This window comes from Poecile atricapillus, chromosome Z (genome assembly GCF_030490865.1).
Source record: "Poecile atricapillus isolate bPoeAtr1 chromosome Z, bPoeAtr1.hap1, whole genome shotgun sequence".
NCBI classification, from domain to species: Eukaryota; Metazoa; Chordata; class Aves; order Passeriformes; family Paridae; genus Poecile; species Poecile atricapillus.
Window position 1 is genome coordinate 92,843,993 of NC_081289.1, and position 19,355 is coordinate 92,863,347.

General features: G+C 40.6%; 1 protein-coding gene across 1 annotated transcript; it reads left to right on the forward strand.

Moving 5' to 3' along the window:
* Nucleotides 1–281: 281 nt before the first annotated feature.
* HSDL2 (hydroxysteroid dehydrogenase like 2) lies at nucleotides 282–18,662 on the forward strand. The gene is made up of 11 exons (XM_058825988.1): nucleotides 282–397; nucleotides 3,125–3,288; nucleotides 3,709–3,807; nucleotides 3,941–4,055; nucleotides 8,980–9,083; nucleotides 10,096–10,194; nucleotides 15,050–15,244; nucleotides 15,744–15,815; nucleotides 17,118–17,306; nucleotides 17,781–17,909; nucleotides 18,364–18,662. Exons 1-11 carry the CDS (start codon nucleotides 381–383, stop codon nucleotides 18,474–18,476), a joined length of 1,296 nt encoding a protein of 431 aa, XP_058681971.1. The 5' UTR covers nucleotides 282–380; the 3' UTR covers nucleotides 18,477–18,662.
* The last annotated feature ends 693 nt before the right edge of the window (nucleotides 18,663–19,355 follow it).

Genomic DNA, 19,355 nt, shown 5'->3' on the forward strand with positions numbered 1-19,355 from the left:
AAGCTTCAGTGATTTGAGAGCAATTGGCAGGAAACCAAAGCAAGATTTCACACACACGGCGGAGAACGAAAGGATGCGAAAAGCCTTCCAGTTCCACCCTTCATGCCGCGTATGCCTTTTTCCAGTCTCAGGTTAGCTCGCACCCCCGAGCTCACCACCCGCCCTGTGCCCACAGCGCCCGGGTAGAGCGGCGAGACCCGGCGGGGGGAGCGGCCGCGGCCGCGGCCCCGGCCCCGGCCCCGGCCCCGGCCCCGGCCCCGGCCCCGGCCCCGGCCCCGGCCCCGGCCCCGGCCCCGTCTCCGCCCCGAGCGGCCGCGGCGGCTGCGCAGCGGAGCGGGCCCGGCCCTGCCCCGGCCCTGCCCCGGCCCGGCCGCGCCGCCATGCTGCCCAACACCGGGTAAGGGCTCTCTGCGGCCGGCGGGGGCTCGCCGGGCCCCCCTGAGCGCTGTCGCCCTGCGGGGCGGGCGGGACTCGCAGCCGGCCAGCGGTGAGGGGGTGTAGCGGAGGACACGCGTGTCTTCGCGGGGCCGGGCCAACCGAGGGGCCCCGGGCAGCACCTGGGCGCCGGGACGAGCAGTTCGGATCGTACAGGGGACTTGAATGGTGTTTTGCAAGGGAAATAGTTAGTGGAGGAGTTTAATCTGTATCAGTAATTTCATATGGAACATTTATATCAAAGTATAATTACTTATTATTACTACTACTACTACTGTTGTTGTTATTGCTATTTTTGTTATTATTGTTGTATAGTAATTTGGTCTTCTACTAGTGTGTTAACCTGGCAGTCAAGTTTTCTTCCTGTGCAGGACCGTAATTTAGAGGTGTTTTCTGCCTTTTTGGCTTTTCGGAGGCCAACATTGCTAACAGCTGGGAAGATAAGTTATTATTTGTTTCTGTGTGTTATAAACAGGATTATTAAATACCTAGATTCCTTAATGTGTGTAGGTTGCTTGAAGTGTCCTTGATGTGACCTGAAGGTCTTTATTGGCAGTCATCTGTGTGGGAAGGGAACCTATCTTAATGTTTTTCAAGATTGTAGGGCACAGATGTGAATTTGATGTTTTCTGTCTTATTATTCAACTCTGATGAAAGTGATGCAGATGTGACTTTCACAATACAGGTCATAAGAAATTTCAGCTGGGCAGATATGCGTTATAAACTTTAAACTATCGGGCTGCTAAGTGAATTAAGAAATAAATCTTTAGTCTTGCGAATATAACTAACCACCACCCTCTGAGCCTGACCAGCCAACCAGTTTTTTACCTGTCAGATTGCACATACATCCAGATCATAGCATGTCTTAAATATGCAGCAAAAATATTATGATAGTGTTGAAAGACTTGCATTCACCCACTCCATTGAGCAATGGACCTGCTTTTCCTACCAGTGTTACAGAAGTCTCTAAGCTTTTGATGCCCTTCACATGATTCTGCTGCAGGTGAACTTTGGTTTTCCTGACGCTACCCCAACATGCCCTGGTAATATTTCTAATTCCTTCTTTGTGGCTTGTCTTTGCACCCACTCCTTGTATGACACTTTTGTTGGGAGCTGAATCACAAGTTCCCTGCATAGCCCTGCTGATATCAGTCTCCTGATAAACCTTCTTGTCTTCCTGAGTAGACCGCTCCAGCCCCAGGCAGGCCTTAAAGCCCGATCAGCTTTTCTCTGCTGTTTTCTCCTCCAGGGCTGCCTCCTGTTGGATCCCATTTACCTCTTCCATGACTAAGGTGAATTGTGCTGACCTGGTACTGGTTGGTTGAAGGTAGAAACTAGATTCTGGCCTTACTTCATTGAGCTGTACACTTTGACTATTTATATCAAGTATTCCAGACTTGAACTTTTCTCACTGTGTGTGTGACTGAACTCATAGCAGTAGTTTTTTGTGGTTCACCGTTCTGTTTAGATATTTTTCTTACTGTGCCTTTCTAAGACTCTTAAGATTTTGCTGATAAAAGTAGTTTGAAATGGCACCTTCAGGACATGGTTGACTTCCTGAGATCCTGTAGATGCCTAGCCTCGCTTCTTCAGGGGAAGAGGCATCTCCCCCTTTCTGCCCCATTCCAATTTTCTGCCATTTGAAAGCAAACATCCTCCTAGAGAGTATTTAAGAGATAGATGTGTTCAGATTAGAGGAGAAGAAAACCACATCTGAAACATGAGGGGGAGAAACAGGTTTGGCCCAGTCTGAAAGGAAAACTAATGGGAGCTCAAAGTATTAGCTTTTGTAACATTTGTAATGTGACATTTGTGATGCAAGCATAAAGTGAAGCTACTGTTGCACATTGTTTATATGAATTATTCAACAGAAGTTAAAAACCTGAACCTCCTGGGTTTTGCTACAGTGTTACAAAAAGCCCTATAAGCATTATGTGGAACACAAAAACACACATTCCTTTAATATAGAAAACCTGTTGTCTGAAAGGCTTTATCATTGAACATGTTTGTGGAGTTGATATGTGTCTTCAAAAATTCAGTGATATTGTGTTAGCCAGAAAGCTTTCTCAGGGTTTAAAACTTGTTAGTTTCTCAAAGTTGATTGGACCTGTTTATTCGGAGAACCCATTGGACTACACCCAGTTACTGGGAAGTTGTCAAGTGTAGAAGATTTAAGAGAAAAATTGCCATTTCTGAAAATAAAGCTTTTGGCATTTGCATATTCCACTGTGGTTCCAGACTTGGTACTTTATACCACATTGATACATCAGTTTTGTGTTTAGAGCACTGTGATTAATAGAGTACAGGGATCTGTGTAGGTGTGTTGTCTTGCTGGAAACTGGCATTTTGTTTGTACAAATTTCTCCTTTTCCATTGCAGAATATAGCAGCTCTGTTGTGAAACAGTGTATTGGATCTCTTTACAGAAAGGGAGAAATGTAACTGGGTAACCTTCTTTATAGTGTTTGCAAACTTGGGATGTGGTCTTACATCAGTGGTACTTTTCTGTAGCTGTAGCCATCCCTTTTGTAGTCCCTGGGCTGTTTTCTTAGTAAAAGGACAAAGGCATTTACCTGGCTGGGAGACTGTGGTAATTACATTTGCCCTTAGAGTCTGATAAAAGTCAAATGATTTACAGCTTCTAGTTTATTCTTCTCTTCTTTACCATCCATTTTCCCCTTCACCTTTAGGAAACTGGCAGGATGCACTCTCTTCATCACAGGTGCAAGCCGGGGCATTGGCAAGGCCATTGCTTTGAAAGCCGCCAAGGATGGCGCCAACATTGTGGTAGCTGCCAAGACAGCTGAGCCCCATCCTACTCTCCCAGGGACTATCTACACTGCTGCAGAAGAAAGTGAGTTGTAACAAATGGAGGTGCTGGGCTGGGTGTATATTCTTGCTTAATTACCGTACCTGACTGAAAAAATGCATAGACTCTTAGTTCACCTTTACTAAAATAAACTTAGTGCTTCTCTTGCCTCCCAGGAATGCTGTAATGTTACTGTAATGAGGATGGGTATGTGTATATAAATGTAAAAATGCTATGCTACTTGAGGTGTATGAAATAAACATTTGCAGTGTTAAGATTTGTTTTGGCTTCCCTGTTCTTCATACAATGTGTTAAAAGGTCACACTTTTAAAAGGTCAAAAGTTTGAGAGTGTGATTTTCAGTGCTGTCTTGAAGCATGTCATTGCCTGAGAGATTCTCAGAAGGTTCATATTAGTTGTCCCATCTGAGAGCAAATTTTTAAATGTTTAATTTTTAATTGTGCAGTTGAAGCAGCTGGAGGAAAGGCTTTGCCATGCATTGTTAATGTGAGGGAAGAACAGCAAATCATTAATGCCGTGGAGAAAGCTGTTAAAACTTTTGGAGGTAAGTTAAGGCATGGGGGAAGGCACGCATTAACAGGCAGATTGTTCAAACAAAAAGGAAAAAGAACTACCTGCCTTATTCATGCTTTTTTTTTTTTTTAAATGCTAATGTGAAATGGCTTACTTTAAACCAGGGATTGATATTTTGGTGAATAATGCAAGCGCCATCTCTTTGACGGGCACTTTGGAAACAGCAACGAAGAAGGTCAATCTTATGATGGATGTCAATGTACGAGGAACCTACCTTACGTAAGTGCTGAGAGAAGGAAGCAAAGCAATTGTAACAGAATGTATGATGCTATTTCAGTTTTTCTGAGAAATCTGTAGTTGTCTTGCTGCCCTGGCATTTGAGTGCAGATATTCTGTGTGTGCTCATAGGAAATTGCTCAGTTATTGGTCAACTGATTTGAATTAATATTTCCAAGAATTATTTGCAAGTTGGAGTAAACAGAAACCTTATTACTGCAGTCATTAAATGTTCACAAGCCCCTCCATGCAGGTAGGAAGAAAAAAGTAATTTGTTTCAAATTAAGCTCCAGCTCAGCTTTATTAAATGCTGATGCTCTTTTATTTCAAGCAAAATGACTAAATTTTTGCATACATCAAATCAATATTTTACTTGTCAGTTTTCTTCTCATAAGCTTCTTTCTCATCTTTAGAAACGTATGACCATACTTAAAGGAGAAATGTTAAAGATGTAACTTAATGATCCTAAGCGTTCTCCACCTACTTTCAGCATATCAGTTCTGTTATTTATTTAAATGAACATACTAAGATTTGATTTCACAGTTCCTGGGGTCTTTATTTTCCACATATTTGGAGGTGGATTTAGCAGGTTGAATCATCGTTACATTTACAGGATGTAATTTAAAGCACCATCTTAAAATGAAGACTTCAGTTTTCACAGGGTTTATAAAAAAGCTCATGGAGATTCTCTAAATTCGGATGTTGCTTGGTGTGATCAGAAAGTTTTGTATCAAAGTATTACCACAGAATTGTAGGATAGTTTGGGATAGAAGGTGCCTTTAAACGTCATCTAGTCCTATCCTCCATCTAGGCTAGATTGATTGCCATTCTCCTTTGTGCAGATCTGTGTGGTTGCAAGTTCTTTATAAATTGCTGTATGGAGTCAGCTGTATTGCTGTGGCAAGTTCCGTCTTCTCCTTCCTAGCCAATATTAGCACTGATTTTACTGATGTTACATCTAGCTATTCCAAATTAATGGGGAATTCTTAAAGTGTACTTTTGGTCCTATTCTACCTTGAAAAGATTAAAATTCAGGTTCTGTTTGCTGCAAGTGGGAGAGCATAAGAAAAATCAGTGCCTCTCAAGGGAATGGTCTTTGTCATTGCTTTTGTAATTCTCAATTGAGAAAGCCTAGTGAAGCATTTTTGCCTTTTCTTCTCCTTGCTCTGAATGTTGATTCTGATTGTAATTTGTAGAGACCTACTTTCAGTTTAATGTTCAGAAAATTAAAATAGCCTAAAAAAAAAGATGAGGATTTTTCGCCTGTGTAGAGGCGGTGCTAGGGAAGATGCCCCATCTTACCAATTATACTTGTTGACGTAGAGTCATGGAATCATGTTGAATCATGGAATGCATTGGGCTGGAAAAGACCTTAAAACATTGTCTGCTTACAAGCCCCTACCGTGAGCAGAGACCAGGTTGCTTAGAGCCCATCCAGCCTGGCCTTGAACACTTCAGTGGGTGCGGAATCCACAATTTCTTAGGCAACCTATTCCAGTGTTTTACCACTCTCAGAGTAAAGAGTTTCTTCCTAATATCTAATCTCAATCCACCCTCTTTCAATTTAAAGCCATCCCCCCTTGTTCTCACTCCATGCCCTTGTGGAAACTTCCTCCCCCATCTTCTTGTAGCCCCTTTTGGTACTGGAAGGCTGCAGTAAGGTGACTCCAGAGCTAGCTCTTCTCCAGGCAGAATAACTCTCAGCCTGTCCTTGCAAGAGAGCTTTTCCATCCCTCTGATCAGCTTGGTGGCATCCTCTGGAAATATCTCAAAGGTCCAATCTCCTTCCTGTGCTGGGACCCCAGAGCTGGATGCAGGGTTCCAGGTGGGGTCTCACCAGAGCGGAGCAGAGCAGAGGGGCAGAATCCTCTCCCTCCCCTGCTGCCCACGCTGCTTTGGATGCAGCCCAGGACATGTTTGGCTCTTTGGGCTGCGAGTGCTGATGGCTGAGTCATGTCCAGCTTTTCATTCATGAGCACCCCCTGGTCTTCCAGCAGGGCTGCTTTCAATCTGTTCATCCCCCATCCTGTGTTGATACTGGGAGTGTCCTGACCCAGGTGCAGCACCTTGTTCGTGGTCTTGTTAAACCTCATGAGATTCCCATGGACTCCTCAAACTTGTCCAGGTCCCTCTGTGGATGGCATCCTGATCTTCAGGTGTGTCAGCAGCACTCAGTTTGGGATCATCTGCAAATTTGCTGAGGGTGCACTTGAGGGTGCACTTGATCCCTTCATCTGTGTCATTGATGGAGACATGGAGTAACGCTGGTCCCAATACCAACCCATGAGGGACACCACTTGTTGCTGATGTCCATCATGATTCTGAGCCATTGACCACTACCCTCTGGATGCCACTGTCCAACCAATACCTTGTGACAGAAGAACAGTCTGCCCATCAAATCTTCTCTCCCAATGCTAGATAGAAGAATGTTAAGAGGAATCTTCTCTAAAGCTATACAGACTAAATGACACCTGTAGTGCTATTCTTGTCCACTGGTGTAGTCCTTCCATTGTGGAAAGCCATTTGGTTGATCAGGGAGGACTTTGCCAAGGTGAAGACCCTCTGATTGTCCCAAATCATCTCTGTATCATAGGATCACTCCTGATTCTAGGAGGATCTGTTCCATGGTCTTCCCAGGCATGAAGGTGAGGCTGACAGGTTGGTAGTTCCCAGGGTTCTCCTGTCCACACTTTTTAGGCATTGGTATGTTTCCCTTTTTCCAGACACCTGGATCTTCACCTGATTCCACAATTTTTCAAATACGGAGAGTGGCTTGGCAACTGCATCATGTTATTCCCTCAGGACTGTGAGATGCATGTCATCAGGCCCTATGGGCTTGTGTATGTTCAGTCTCCTCAGATGGTCAGAAACCTGATCTTCACTTAAAGTGGGAAGCACTTTGCTGACCCAATCCCCATCCTCCTGTCCATTTACTTAAGAGGTATGGGAAGAGAAGTTGCCATTGAAGACTGAGGCAAAAAAAGTTGAGTTCCTCAGTCTTCTTGTCATCAGCTGTTACCAGTTTTCCAGCTTTGCTTATCCCAGAGTGCATGTGTATACACTGTCTTTGCCTTCCTTTTCTGACTGACAAATCTGTAGAAGCCCTTCTTGTTATTCTTTGCATCCCTTGTAAAGTTCAGCTTCACTTTGGCTTTCTTCACCCCTAACCTACGCAAGTCCGTGCCCCTTTATTCTTCCTAGGATACTTTTCCCTGCTTCCACCGGCTATGCATTTGTTTCTTGTCCTTTAGTTTGACCAGAAGTTCTTGTACTCATCCATGCCAGTCTCTTGCCTTCCTTGCCAATTTCTTGTGCCACTAGATCACTAGCTCTTGTGCTTTATGGAATGTGTCCTCAAAAATCTGCCAGTTCTGTTCTGCTCCATTGTTTCTGAGAGCAGCATTGCAAGGTCTCCTATTGACTAGCTCCTTGAAGAATTGGAATTTTGCTCTTCAGAAGCTCAGGACCCTGACTTTGCTCTTTGCCTGACCCATTTTCTTCCTGACTGTGAACTCCACCAGTGGGTGATCATTGCAGCCCAGGCTGTCTCTCATCTTGGGGTCCCTGATCAGCTCTCATAGGTTTGTGACTGTAAGGTCCAGTATGGCATCCCTTCTGGCAGGATTATTACCTGAATTAAGGAGTTATGCTCCATTCCTAGCATTCTAGGAATCTCCTGGACTGCCTACAGCTCACTCTGCTACTTTTCCAACAAACACTGGGTTGGCTGAGGTCTCCCAGCAGGACAAGAGCCTGCGAGTGTAATCCTTCCTGTAGCTGGAACAAGAAGGTCTCATCGATAGGCTACACTTGGTCCAGGACCTGTAGTGACACCAACCACAAGGTTCCCTTTGTTGCCTCAATCTCTGTTTCTTACCCACAGACTTTTACCTGCTTATTGTTGTTCTTCTTCAGTTCACAGGTTGTTCTTCAGAGGTGGTTCATCACATTTAATCCACTTCTTGATGCAGAGGGAAGCCCCTCCATCTCTCCTTCCTCCCCTGTCCCTTCTGAACAGCCATCAATAGCTGCAGTTGAATAATGGGATTCATCCCACCAAGTTTCAATAATGGCAGCTAAGTTTCTTGGTTCCTATGCATTAAGAAATGAGGCATCTGTTAGTGAACCTGCCATTGAAAAGAGTTGAACCCCCAGGACAGTTAAGGTTAAAGTTAAAATTATTTACTTTAGTACTATGGTGATTTTGTTATTGAAGGTGTTGAAGTTTTCCCCTTTGTGGCTGAGATTATGTGTGGGTCCTGTGGGAATATATGAATAGTTGATGACTAGTGTCATCACTAGTTTTCACCCTATGAAACTTGATTAAAAATTCTCAAGCAGAGATCAAGTACAAACATGTACCCTAGTGCTAGAAGTGAATTCAAAAGACAGTTTTTGGAAAGTGAAAGTTCCATTTTACAGAGACGTGTAAATTCAAAGTAGAATTCTCTTAGAAGAGAAGAGGTTCTCAGTTGTCTTTGGAATATTTGTAATAGCATTCTGCTATGCAGTATGATGTCTTCAACATGGTTTTAAAGAAGAAATAGGTATGGGATTAGAAGAGAATATTTTTATGACTAAATGATTCTCTGCATTGCTGATTTTGGTTGTTGCCTTAGAGCGTTTTGTTGCCCCTACCACAACTATTACAAGAAGATTATGGCTTATGACTATCTGGAAAATTAGCTTTTGTCAAAACTGATGCACTAGTTGGAGAATGTGGTCCAATTCGCAGGAATGATACTAGGCCTAAGTGATCTGCGACAGATACTTTTTGTTGTTCTTTACATCAGTTAAATACTTGATACAAGAAGAGGCTTTTTCTTGGGCTGTTGAGAAAATACTGGTCTACTAGTTTTGTTTTTACTGTAATTATAGGTGTTCCATAAAATTAGAGGTGACTGATATGTCTGAATCTATCTTTCAGGTCTAAAGCATGCCTTCCTCACTTGAGGAAGAGTAAGAACCCCCATATCCTGAACCTTAGCCCACCTATGAATCTGAATCCCATGTGGTTTAAAAATCATTGTGGTGAGTAGCATTCAGAGCATTTGTTGCTATTTTGTGAGAAACATATAAGTACCTGGTGATGTGTGCAGTAGTACCAGTGCAGAGTGGCAGATCTTGTATCTCTAGCACCACGTACAGACTGGCACTAATGGTTCCCTAAAGCATTTTGTAACTGACCTACAAAAAATTGTTTTGTGGGAAAATGTAGGGCAGGTTTCAAGGCATCATCCATCCTTTTTGTTTTCACGTTAAGTCTGTGCTTTTCTATGGGAATTGGTAGGATTGCAAATTCTCTGCTCCAAATAGAGACTGAAACCCAAAATTAATTTTCTTACTGATTCAGCTTCATGTTTTTTGTTTTTGTTTTTTTTTTACTATGGATAAAGCTCAATGTTGTCTTTTAATATGGAAATTATTTTGGGGTGGAAAAAGAGCTCCATGTTATCTTGAAGTTAGTGTTGCTCATTTTAAAACTGTTACAAAAGTTTTCCATTTTGGACACTTGTCATGTTTCACTCCAGCAAGTTCCAGTTCTTTCCCCTGGAAAGTTTCTCTTCTCAAAGTAGATAGGTAGCAAGGATATAGATTTCCTGTCCCCCAGTTTTTTTTGTCCACAGAGACTAGTTTGGCACTTAACAGCTAATACTCCTTAGGCATCTTAAAAAAAATTGCTCACTCTTATCAGTGTGCTGTGTATAAAAAGTATGACAAAATCACCATGCAGCTAGGCTTCACCTTTATTTTCAGCAGGACATGTGAAGCTTTCATTTTGTTTGCAGTGAAACGATGATAGACTTCAGTTTGTATCTGATGGAGATGGCAGGTAGAAGGGAGAGATTTTGACTCTAGGAAAATAATTTTTTTCTGAAAGCCCTGAATTTTTCATGTGAACCAATTATCTGTTTCATCTGCATTTCCTAATTAAAATTCCATTTTACATAGAGTGTAAACTTTTTTTTAAATTTATTTTTTCATTTATATTATTTTTTATTTATATTTATTTTTAAATTAATTTTTTCACTTCTTGTCTTAGCTTATACCATTTCTAAATATGGGATGTCCATGTGTGTTTTGGGAATGGCTGAAGAATTTAGAGGAGAAGTTGCTGTCAATGCTTTATGGCCTAAAACAGGTAATTTTTTTTTTTAATATTACTGAAATACTTACTTTCTGTATTTTGTCTGCTAAAGCTTGTTTTATTTGACACTGAATATACTTCAGACTTCTGGAATAGATTCAAGTGACTGAGTAGTTTTTTTACGTATTATTTTTTCATCCTGCATGGGTTCTGGTTTTCATTGCTAGTTCTCACTAGACTATTACCACTTTGATCTTAACTCATCTTCACCTAGTTTGAAACCACACAGTTGGTTGAAGCACATGTGTAGTGTTTGGCTTTTCTGTGCTTTTTCTGATGCACCCAGTGTTTTGGTTTGGACAGAATTACAAAAATAATTGTATACTTTAATGAGTGGATATTGAACATCTGTGTATGTAGTACTAATTAGAATTCCTTGCCAGTTAAACTGTGAGAGCTTACTGACAAGATAGATACCTCTCTACATGCGGAAATAATTTTCAAAAGGCCTATTCCTAGAAATTTTGGCACAGTGCAATTCTGTGAAGAGTCATTCACAGAACCATCTGATTGCAAATTACAAGAAATTAAAGAGCTCTCCGGAAGAAAAATGCACTCAATGCTCCCATGTTGTACTAGCTTCAGGTTTTTTTTGTGTGGGTCAGTGAGGATAAGGGCTGCTGTTTGAGGTCTAGCCAGCTGTTTGCCAAGGAGGCCAGTTTCTTTTCCCCAGATTTATTTATGGACAGAAATGTTACTGAGTGTTAAAATCAATACTAAACAGAGGGTAGTCCTACCCTTTAGTGGTATAAGTTCAGTCACTGTGTTAGAAAACATTACAACAGTGTTTATTTCCTTAACAACTGCAAGCAAGGAAGAAGGAAGAGGAGATAAAAGTATAAACCAAGATCCTTTTCTGATGATGGTACTCCCGTTTAAGAAGTGTTTGTACACAGACACTTTGCAATGTTTTCCTGTTAGGAGTTGCAGGCCTCTTTTAAACTTTAGTGGGAACTGGAACTCTCTGATCTCCTTTCTCTAAAATGAGAAATGTGAGGAAAACTTAACTATTTCAGACAAAATCAGCCAAATTTCTCAGCTTGAGTACAGTGGGTGATTATCATTTGAACAGTTGGGTTGGTGTGTCTGACAGACTTGGTCGTTTTTCATTTTCATACTTGCATCTTAAATGATTCCAGTAAATGGATGCCTCATAGTTCTGCTCACTCAATGAGTTCTACCCAGAGAAATATTTTGGTAAGGGATTGACTTCTAAAATTATAATTGTATCTTTCATGATAATTATATCATCATGTAACCTATACTATTTTGAAGAACAATAAGGTCTTCACCTGTGATGTACTGAAGGCAACTACACACATAACTTAAGAATATGGATTGCCTTGTGGTGATGTCAAAGTTCACCTTTCAGAGCTCAAGTGTGTTTTTTGGATTTTATTTTGTATTTCTGAGGCGGTTAAAAGAAATGTGCACTTGTTAACACATACTTGCTTCTTAAGTGCCCCAGGAAAACATCAAAAAATTTTCAATGGAGATTTCCCAGTATCTGTGTCATCTGGAATGGAACCATGAAACCTGATTCTTGGTCTTTAGCTCCCTAGATCCCACTCATCCCCTCTGTCTTCTCTTTAAAATGGCACTGCTAAATGGATTTTATATCTCCTCAGAAGCCAGTAGGTGGGAGTAACTTGGTTTCTCATTAACAAAGGTGACCTTTTACCTACTATTGTGTGGTTTTTCATCATTGACTGATTTAGCAATGTATATTGCCTATGAGAGTTAGGGATAGTAAAGGAATTAATCCAGAGTATCTCATTCAGATAGAGAGACATGAAACTGCAGACAACCAATTTCACTTATTTTTTCATGAAAAGGGTGTTACAAGATTGCCCGTGTCTTGTAAGTGCACATATTCATATACTGCATGGACACATTATGTGGATCCTGCACAGCTTTCTTATTCTGAATGTGCTGGGAAAAACATCCACTACTATTGTGGAAATGAGTCAGTGGTTTTATGGGTCCTGTTAAAAACTAAAGGATTTTTTTCTGCAGAGATCAGCTGGTTATACTAGGTATTTATTTTGCAACTTGGCTGTTTTCCCGCACCCATCTGAATAATTTGACCTCTTTCTTTTTCATGGCAAGGGAAAAATGAACCTGTGAAAATTTCTCTCTCCCTACCACAATGGAGATTTTTTCAGATGGGTGGCTAACTTTATAAACAGAAGTTACATTAAGTCTTATATCACATAGTTGAATACATTATTTCTTTCTAGTTTTGGCATATGCTGCAGCACTCCAAGTATCAGTAGTAGTACCTGTGTCTCAGGTCTCAGATGTGGTCTCGTATTAAAGAATGTCTAAGGTGGTGCTAATAAAACTTCTATAAAATCTGACATTCTTAATGTGGGGAAGCAGAAAACCGAAACCAAATACAAGTATAGTTGTATCTTTCTCTTGAGCATTGCATTTCCACTGTGTCCTTGGTAACATACCCATACCTGCTAAAATAAGAAGAGAACACTGGGAGCTGCTACTGGTTACAAAGTGAAGCTAATACTTGTTCCCCACACAATCCTGCAGAACATGAGGCTTGGAAATGCAGGAAGATTCAATTTTCAGATGAAAACAATATATATTCTAATAAATGCTTTTTTAAAATAAAGATTCCTCTATGTGAGATGCTACAAAGAAATCAAAAAAAGTAATTAAGCTTTTTATAAAATCAAAGGTACACAAGCAGACCTTTTCATTTGCAGAAATCAAGCCTGCTCATTTAGTGATGCCTTCATGAAAACTGATGTGACATCAAGTATAAAAGATCATAATGTGTGAATTCTTCAGTACAAAAAAAATGTGCTTTTGAAAGGTTTATCTTCCAAAAGTTAAAAAGTTAACTTTCTTGCGATCATCCAGAGAAGCAGTGTTACAGACTTCTGGGATATCTGAAATACAGTTGCAAAGTTCCTAATTTAAAAGCCCACTATCATCTCACACAAGTGTGTTTACCCTCAGTGTTAGTATGGACGCCAGGATCGGTTCATTAATCTGATCCTTTAAACACATGAAGGTATGTTGGTAATAAGATGCCAGAGTTCTCCATTTATCTAAAAGTTAAAAAGGACACCTGTCAAAAGGGCAAAGGGCAATCCTGTCACAAAGAGTGCAGAGGAATAATAGAGGTGTCCTGGGACAGAACTAGGAGTCTATTGATGTGCATTAGAGGCAAACTGGCATCGCTTTTTATGAAATGAATGTAATAATGTGAGCCAGACTATGAGGCAGTACTGTTTGAAACCTTTTTGCTTCAATCTATGCATATAGGGTGACTGTGCATAGAAGAATAATAGTTAATAGTAACAGAGAAGTGGCAGACCTGTGGACCAGGAAAAGGGAGCAGCTTAATGAATCCTCAGGATAAATATTTAAGCAAACAGAACTTGATAAATTTCATCATAGTATTTGACTATGAAATATTCTCTGAACTGATGGTAGTTATTAAAAAAATAAATGTGTGGAGCAGATACTACTTCAGAAGATCAATAAAAGGCAAATTTATTGACTTTCCTAAAGATGAGAAAAAGACTTAGGTAGACCTACATGTATGTACAGTATATCTATTTGTTACTTTTTATTTAGATGTGTATTTATAGCAGTTCAGTTGATTTGAAAAAAAAAGAAGCTGAGGTTGCTTAACGGTAAATGAAACCTGGAAGCTAATTCTCATCACAGAAGACTAAAGTAATGAAGTCAACAGGGCCATCTACACACATGACACCCTCCTAGAAAATACTTGGACAAGAGCTCTCAGGCCATTGCTGAAGACTTCTATCCTTTTTCCTAGTACTTACTTTGAAAGGTGAATGAATGATCCAGCTCAGGATACATATGTCCTGCACAGGGCCTATTTTTTTTTGCTATTTAAGGAATGTTGGGATCATTTCTGTAATCAAAATTGCTGTTACTTTGTGTGGAATGGAAGCACTGAAAGGAATACAAAAATTTGGTCTATTCTTCTGCTTCCCTGATCTTCTGGCCTGATATGTAGGAAAGGATTTGTGAATCTGTTTCAAAACTTAAGGGTAGAGTGTTGAGTTTTAAATAGCAGATTGGAAAAACTAATGAGGCACAACATATGAGGGAAAAACAGTAAGATGCCAAATGTCAAAACCTGCAACCAGTCAGCCTTTCATGGAATAGGATAAAAAAATGGAATGGATACCTCAGTCTGGAAGAGCAAATCACAGACTTAAGACAGCAACATGCCATAATGTTAGTAGCTCCTATGGTAGAAACATAAAGACTAGTGGAATGGCATAGAAGTAATAGAACTGCTTAATAAAAGAATCAGAAGCCTAGGCAATGTGGATTTTATTCTTAGGTCTAACACAGAATTTCTGTGAAAAACTGAACAAGTAATGTGAGGTTTTCTTATTGTTTTCTCACTAGCTTAGGAGAAACAGCTTAGTAGCTCATGGGAATTACTAAAAGACTAAAAGTAAGCATCAACACTTTCAGTGTGATAATCACCAAAACAAATTCTTCTTTATAACTGATGTGTCATACATTCACTTTGAGGAAAACTGTTGTCCTGTTAATTTTTCATGACCTGAACAACAGGTGAAAAACTGGTGGGCTGATAAATATTTAGAGGTGTGTGAATGTCATAGAGTGTTCTGGCCTTTTTGATTCCTGTGATAGTTTCATGGATTTTTACTGTTGCTTGTGAAGAATTATTTGTTGGTTGGTAGTATTTCACAGCTTATGTCTTCCTGGAATTTCCTTTTGCCTGAAAGGAAAATAAAGTTTGTTTACTTGTGGAAGAAATGAGAATTGCATGTCATCAGTGTTAAAGCTTTGTTTTCTTTCCCTCCAAACTTTCTAGCCATACATACAGCTGCTATGGATATGCTGGGAGGAGCTGGAATAGAAAAACAGTGCAGGAAAACAGACATCCTGGCAGATGCTGCATATTGCATTTTGACAAAGCCAAAAACTTTCACTGGGAACTTCATTATTGATGAAGTTCTGCTGAGAGAAGAAGGAGTTAAAGATTTTGATGTTTATGCAATTGCACCAGGTAAAAGAGATCTTTAAAGGTGAGAAGTTCAAGAAGGAGGGAAGGATATATGGAGAATATTAATACAGTTTTGTTTCCCGGAGTTCTTGAATTAGTTTATAAAAAATGTTGCTTTGCCTCAGCTTTGAGAGCATGCCTTACTGGAAAGCCCATATGTATCCAGAGTTTAATAATTAAATGCCTATTAAATTAAATTAAGAAATTCTTTAATGAAAGGAAAATCTACCTGCACTGTAGATGTTTATTTAACAGCTCATGAGATAGATATTTATCTACATTTTTTCTTCTGTGATGTTCTTCGTTGCAACCTTGGAAGCCTTCTAGGTCAGATTTTAAATGAACAAAACTCTAAACATCTTACTTCATGCTATGCTTTTCCTTCAAATTTACTTATAAACTGAGATACAGTACTACTTGACTGTAGTTTCAGATGAAATGGATTCTTTCTGTGGAAATCCAATTGACTTGGATTTATTATTACATTTTTCGTCCCTCTTAGGTCACCCTCTGATGCCTGACTTCTTCTTAGATGTTGAAATTGACACTACAGCTATGAAGCAAGAAAGATATGGTAGGGAAAACACTGTGTGTACAAGTCCATAATTTCCATAATTAATTTAATTTCACAGTAGTGAATGCCCTCTGTTTTCATTTTTTCCCCTATAATTTGGACTCCACTTAAGCATTTTAGCGAAAACCCTTTTCTCATTTGGAGAGTAAGATTTACAGAAGTGACTATGTAGTCAAAACTGGGAAAAAAACGTCATACCTCCTGAAGAACTTTGATGGTGTAAAATGAGTGCATTATTTTGAATAATTCTATTTTAATCATCTGAATTATGGTAGTAGGAAGATCACAGGTAAGTATTTCTGGAAAAAGAAATTATACTGCAAACAGTATATTTTGCAGGAATATCTCCTTTACATTGCTCATTTATGCCAAAGAATATGACAAAGCATCCATGGCTTCTTACATGAAATGTGCACAATGTACACAATTAAAATAACTCTTGGAATAAATGTAGAAATTTTTTGAGAAAAGGGTTGCTTTTGCTATTTCGAAAGTGTTGTATGTCAAGGTGAAGGGCAACTAAGAATGCTGAGCTGGCAAACTTGGAAGTGTTCCTTTCTGTTGGAAATACTCCTTGGGCAGACACACTTGGACCATTCTGCCAGGGGCAGATGGTGTTTGTTCCTTGGGCTCCCAGTGCAGGTTATTTTGTAGGGACTCACGGAATAGACCTAAGTATTTTTTGATACTGAAAACACCTAAGAGACTTTAAACAGGATTATAAGGGGCTGTTCAACTTGATTTGCTTTGTAAATTGCAAAACATTTCCTTTATTGTTAAATGTGCATATTCACTGTGGTGAAGTAAACCACTGATCAAAGCAGTAAATTGATTTCCACCTTAAAAGCCTTTGCAGAAGAATTTATGAAAATATGCATATTCTTTCCAAGATAGACAAGTCAGAAGTGTTTTGGGATGAAAGTGATGGCAATTAAAGGCACTGATGTTTTCTTTTTAATGTTGTCAGGAGTAGCGTATGGATTACATTAGAAAACTGTTGTGTGAGCATCTGTAATGAGCTGTGAACAGTCAGGATTAGAATTTTACTGTGATTTTATTTTCACTTTTCTTTTGATCTATCAGGAATCAAAATTTATTGCAGAATTACATTTAGTGATGTACACCTACTCAGATTCCTGGGTGGAGAAAGCATCCTTTAACACTGTTAAAACTGAAATGGTAAAATAATAATTTTCCCTACTTTGAAGCTTAAATCTTTTCAAATGGAGTTCTCTGCTTATGTTTCTAGATTCATTTGTAAAGTGATTTGCATTTGAAAGAGAAAAGTAATCTTTCTCATAGGTGCTGCCCAAGAGGAGAAGAAATTAAGTGGATCCCAGCAGGAAGGAGCAGATGGAGTGAAGGTTAAGACAGAATCTGCTGCAGCCAAGCCATCGGGTCCTGTTGCAGAGACATTCCGAGTTATTCAAGGGGCAGTGACTGCAGAGCATGTGAAAAGTACTCAGGGTGTCTTTCAGTTTGAGCTGTCTGGTAAGACCATCGCTTGTGCAACCTTGCCTAGCAAAAGGCGCTGGGCATTTTCAAACAGAATCACTTTGGAAGCTGTCCCAAAGCAGACCGGCTCCTCTTCTGTTCTGTGTGATGCTTCTGCTCCAGGCCCAGCCGAGCGAGTGTCGGGAGCTGCTGCCCCTCGTGCTGCACGCGGAGCCTCTGTCCCGGCTGGCACAGGGCTGGTGTGGGAACAGACAGGGCGCTCTCGGGGCCACGGGGGAAGTGCCACAAGCTCTGTGAGCAAAGCGCAGCCTCTGGGCTGTCCTGCCCACGGCCCCAGCTCGTGGTGTTTGGGGCATCACAGGGGACAAGCGTTGGCTCCTTGCTGAGCATCCACCACAGAACCGCTGCAAATGCACACGACTGCGGCTGTCTGGCAGGGGCAACAGAGAGGGAGGGCACAGCACTCTCACCTGGGCGCTGCCTTCTCACCTCACTTCACTCCCTGTCCAGGTGACGGTGGAGGCACTTGGTATATCGACCTGAAGACCAAGGGTGGAAGCGCTGGCTTTGGAAAGCCTCCAGTGGCAGCTGATGTGGTTATGAGCATGTCGAGCGTCGACTTTGTGAAAATGTTCACAGGTGAGGGACAAAGGCCTTTGTCAAGGGACACAGCTCCCAGGGCCCAGAAAAGCTTCTGCTGATGGGGGAGTAGAGCAGCTTCTTGCTTTGTGATCTGGGATTGGAGAAACTTTCAGCTTTTTGTGGCTCAAGGGAAAGTGCAGGCGGGAACTGCTTGGATTTTTCTCCACTCCTATGTCCTGTGAAGAGGAAGAGTGCAAAAGGTTACACTGCTTTTATTAACCAGGTGCTGACATTTTAGCAGCCAGTGTATCTTCAAGAAGAATCCAGTCAATGTGTTGGACTTTTGCTCTGCACATGTCTGAGCAGTGTTTCCTAAATGTGCACTGCTTTTACCAGGAGGACTTGGTACCAGGATAGATGCTGAGGTTTCACTGTTGTGGCATTTTATTTTCCTGTGCAAAGGCTTTTTCTAGTTCCTTTGGTATTCTGATGTTCTGTTTCTTCTTTTTAGGTAAATTAAAGCCAACTCTGGCCTTCATGTCTGGAAAATTAAGGATTAAAGGAAACATGGCACTAGCAATAAAGCTTGAGAAGATGCTTTCACAGCTTAATTCTAAACTGTGAGGGGAAACCCATACTAGCACAACAGTGGCCTTTCATATATAACTGCAATGTTGCTTAAAATTTTAGTCCTTTTTTTTCTGATGCATTATAAGAAATATTGATGAAATGTGAGATTTTTATAGGAAAAATAACTCACTGATTAAGAAGGTGTCTATGATTAAACTAATTCCTTCTCAGGAACACTTAGGTTCAAGGTGTTTTCTTTATTTCTGCTCCTCTGGGTCAATGTAGGGTGTCTGAAATGAGTTTTTCCCCACATAGTTGATTGTGCACATAGCCCATGGAGAAGGTGGGTAGAGCAAATGGCACTCTGTAGATCAATGCTAGAAATGCTGTGCTGAATTTACTAAGCTGGTTTAGAAGTAGAGGTAATGTAGTCACTTTAACAGAGCTTTAATTAGACCTGGTACATTCATAACTCATATTTTTCTTTCATGAGTTTATTACCTACATGTGTTCTCAGTGCATGTCTGCACTGAGTTAGGCTGCACGGCCATGCAAAGTGGTAAGCAGGTTTTCTTCTTATGCAAAGGTGCACTTGCGCATATGCATGCTCATGTGCTCTCTCTCCCCTATCCCCCTACATCCCTGCAGCCAGTCATTTCTCCTTCCTTCCATTTGGCTGGTAAAGATTTAAGCTCACTGGTAAAATAATGCATGCCTCCACTTTGTAAGTGCCCAAGTGCACACATGGGCTGCCACTTCATGTGACAGCATCTGCAAAGCCAGATGGACCAACCTCTTAAAATGTTTATTCATGGTGGCCAAAAGAACTGCCCAGAATCTGCATCATTCACTCTTCTGAGCAAGCTGAGAAGGTTGCAAGACTTAGGATTTATTTCTTGATTAACTTAGAAGCCCAACTTTTAAAGCCTGTGC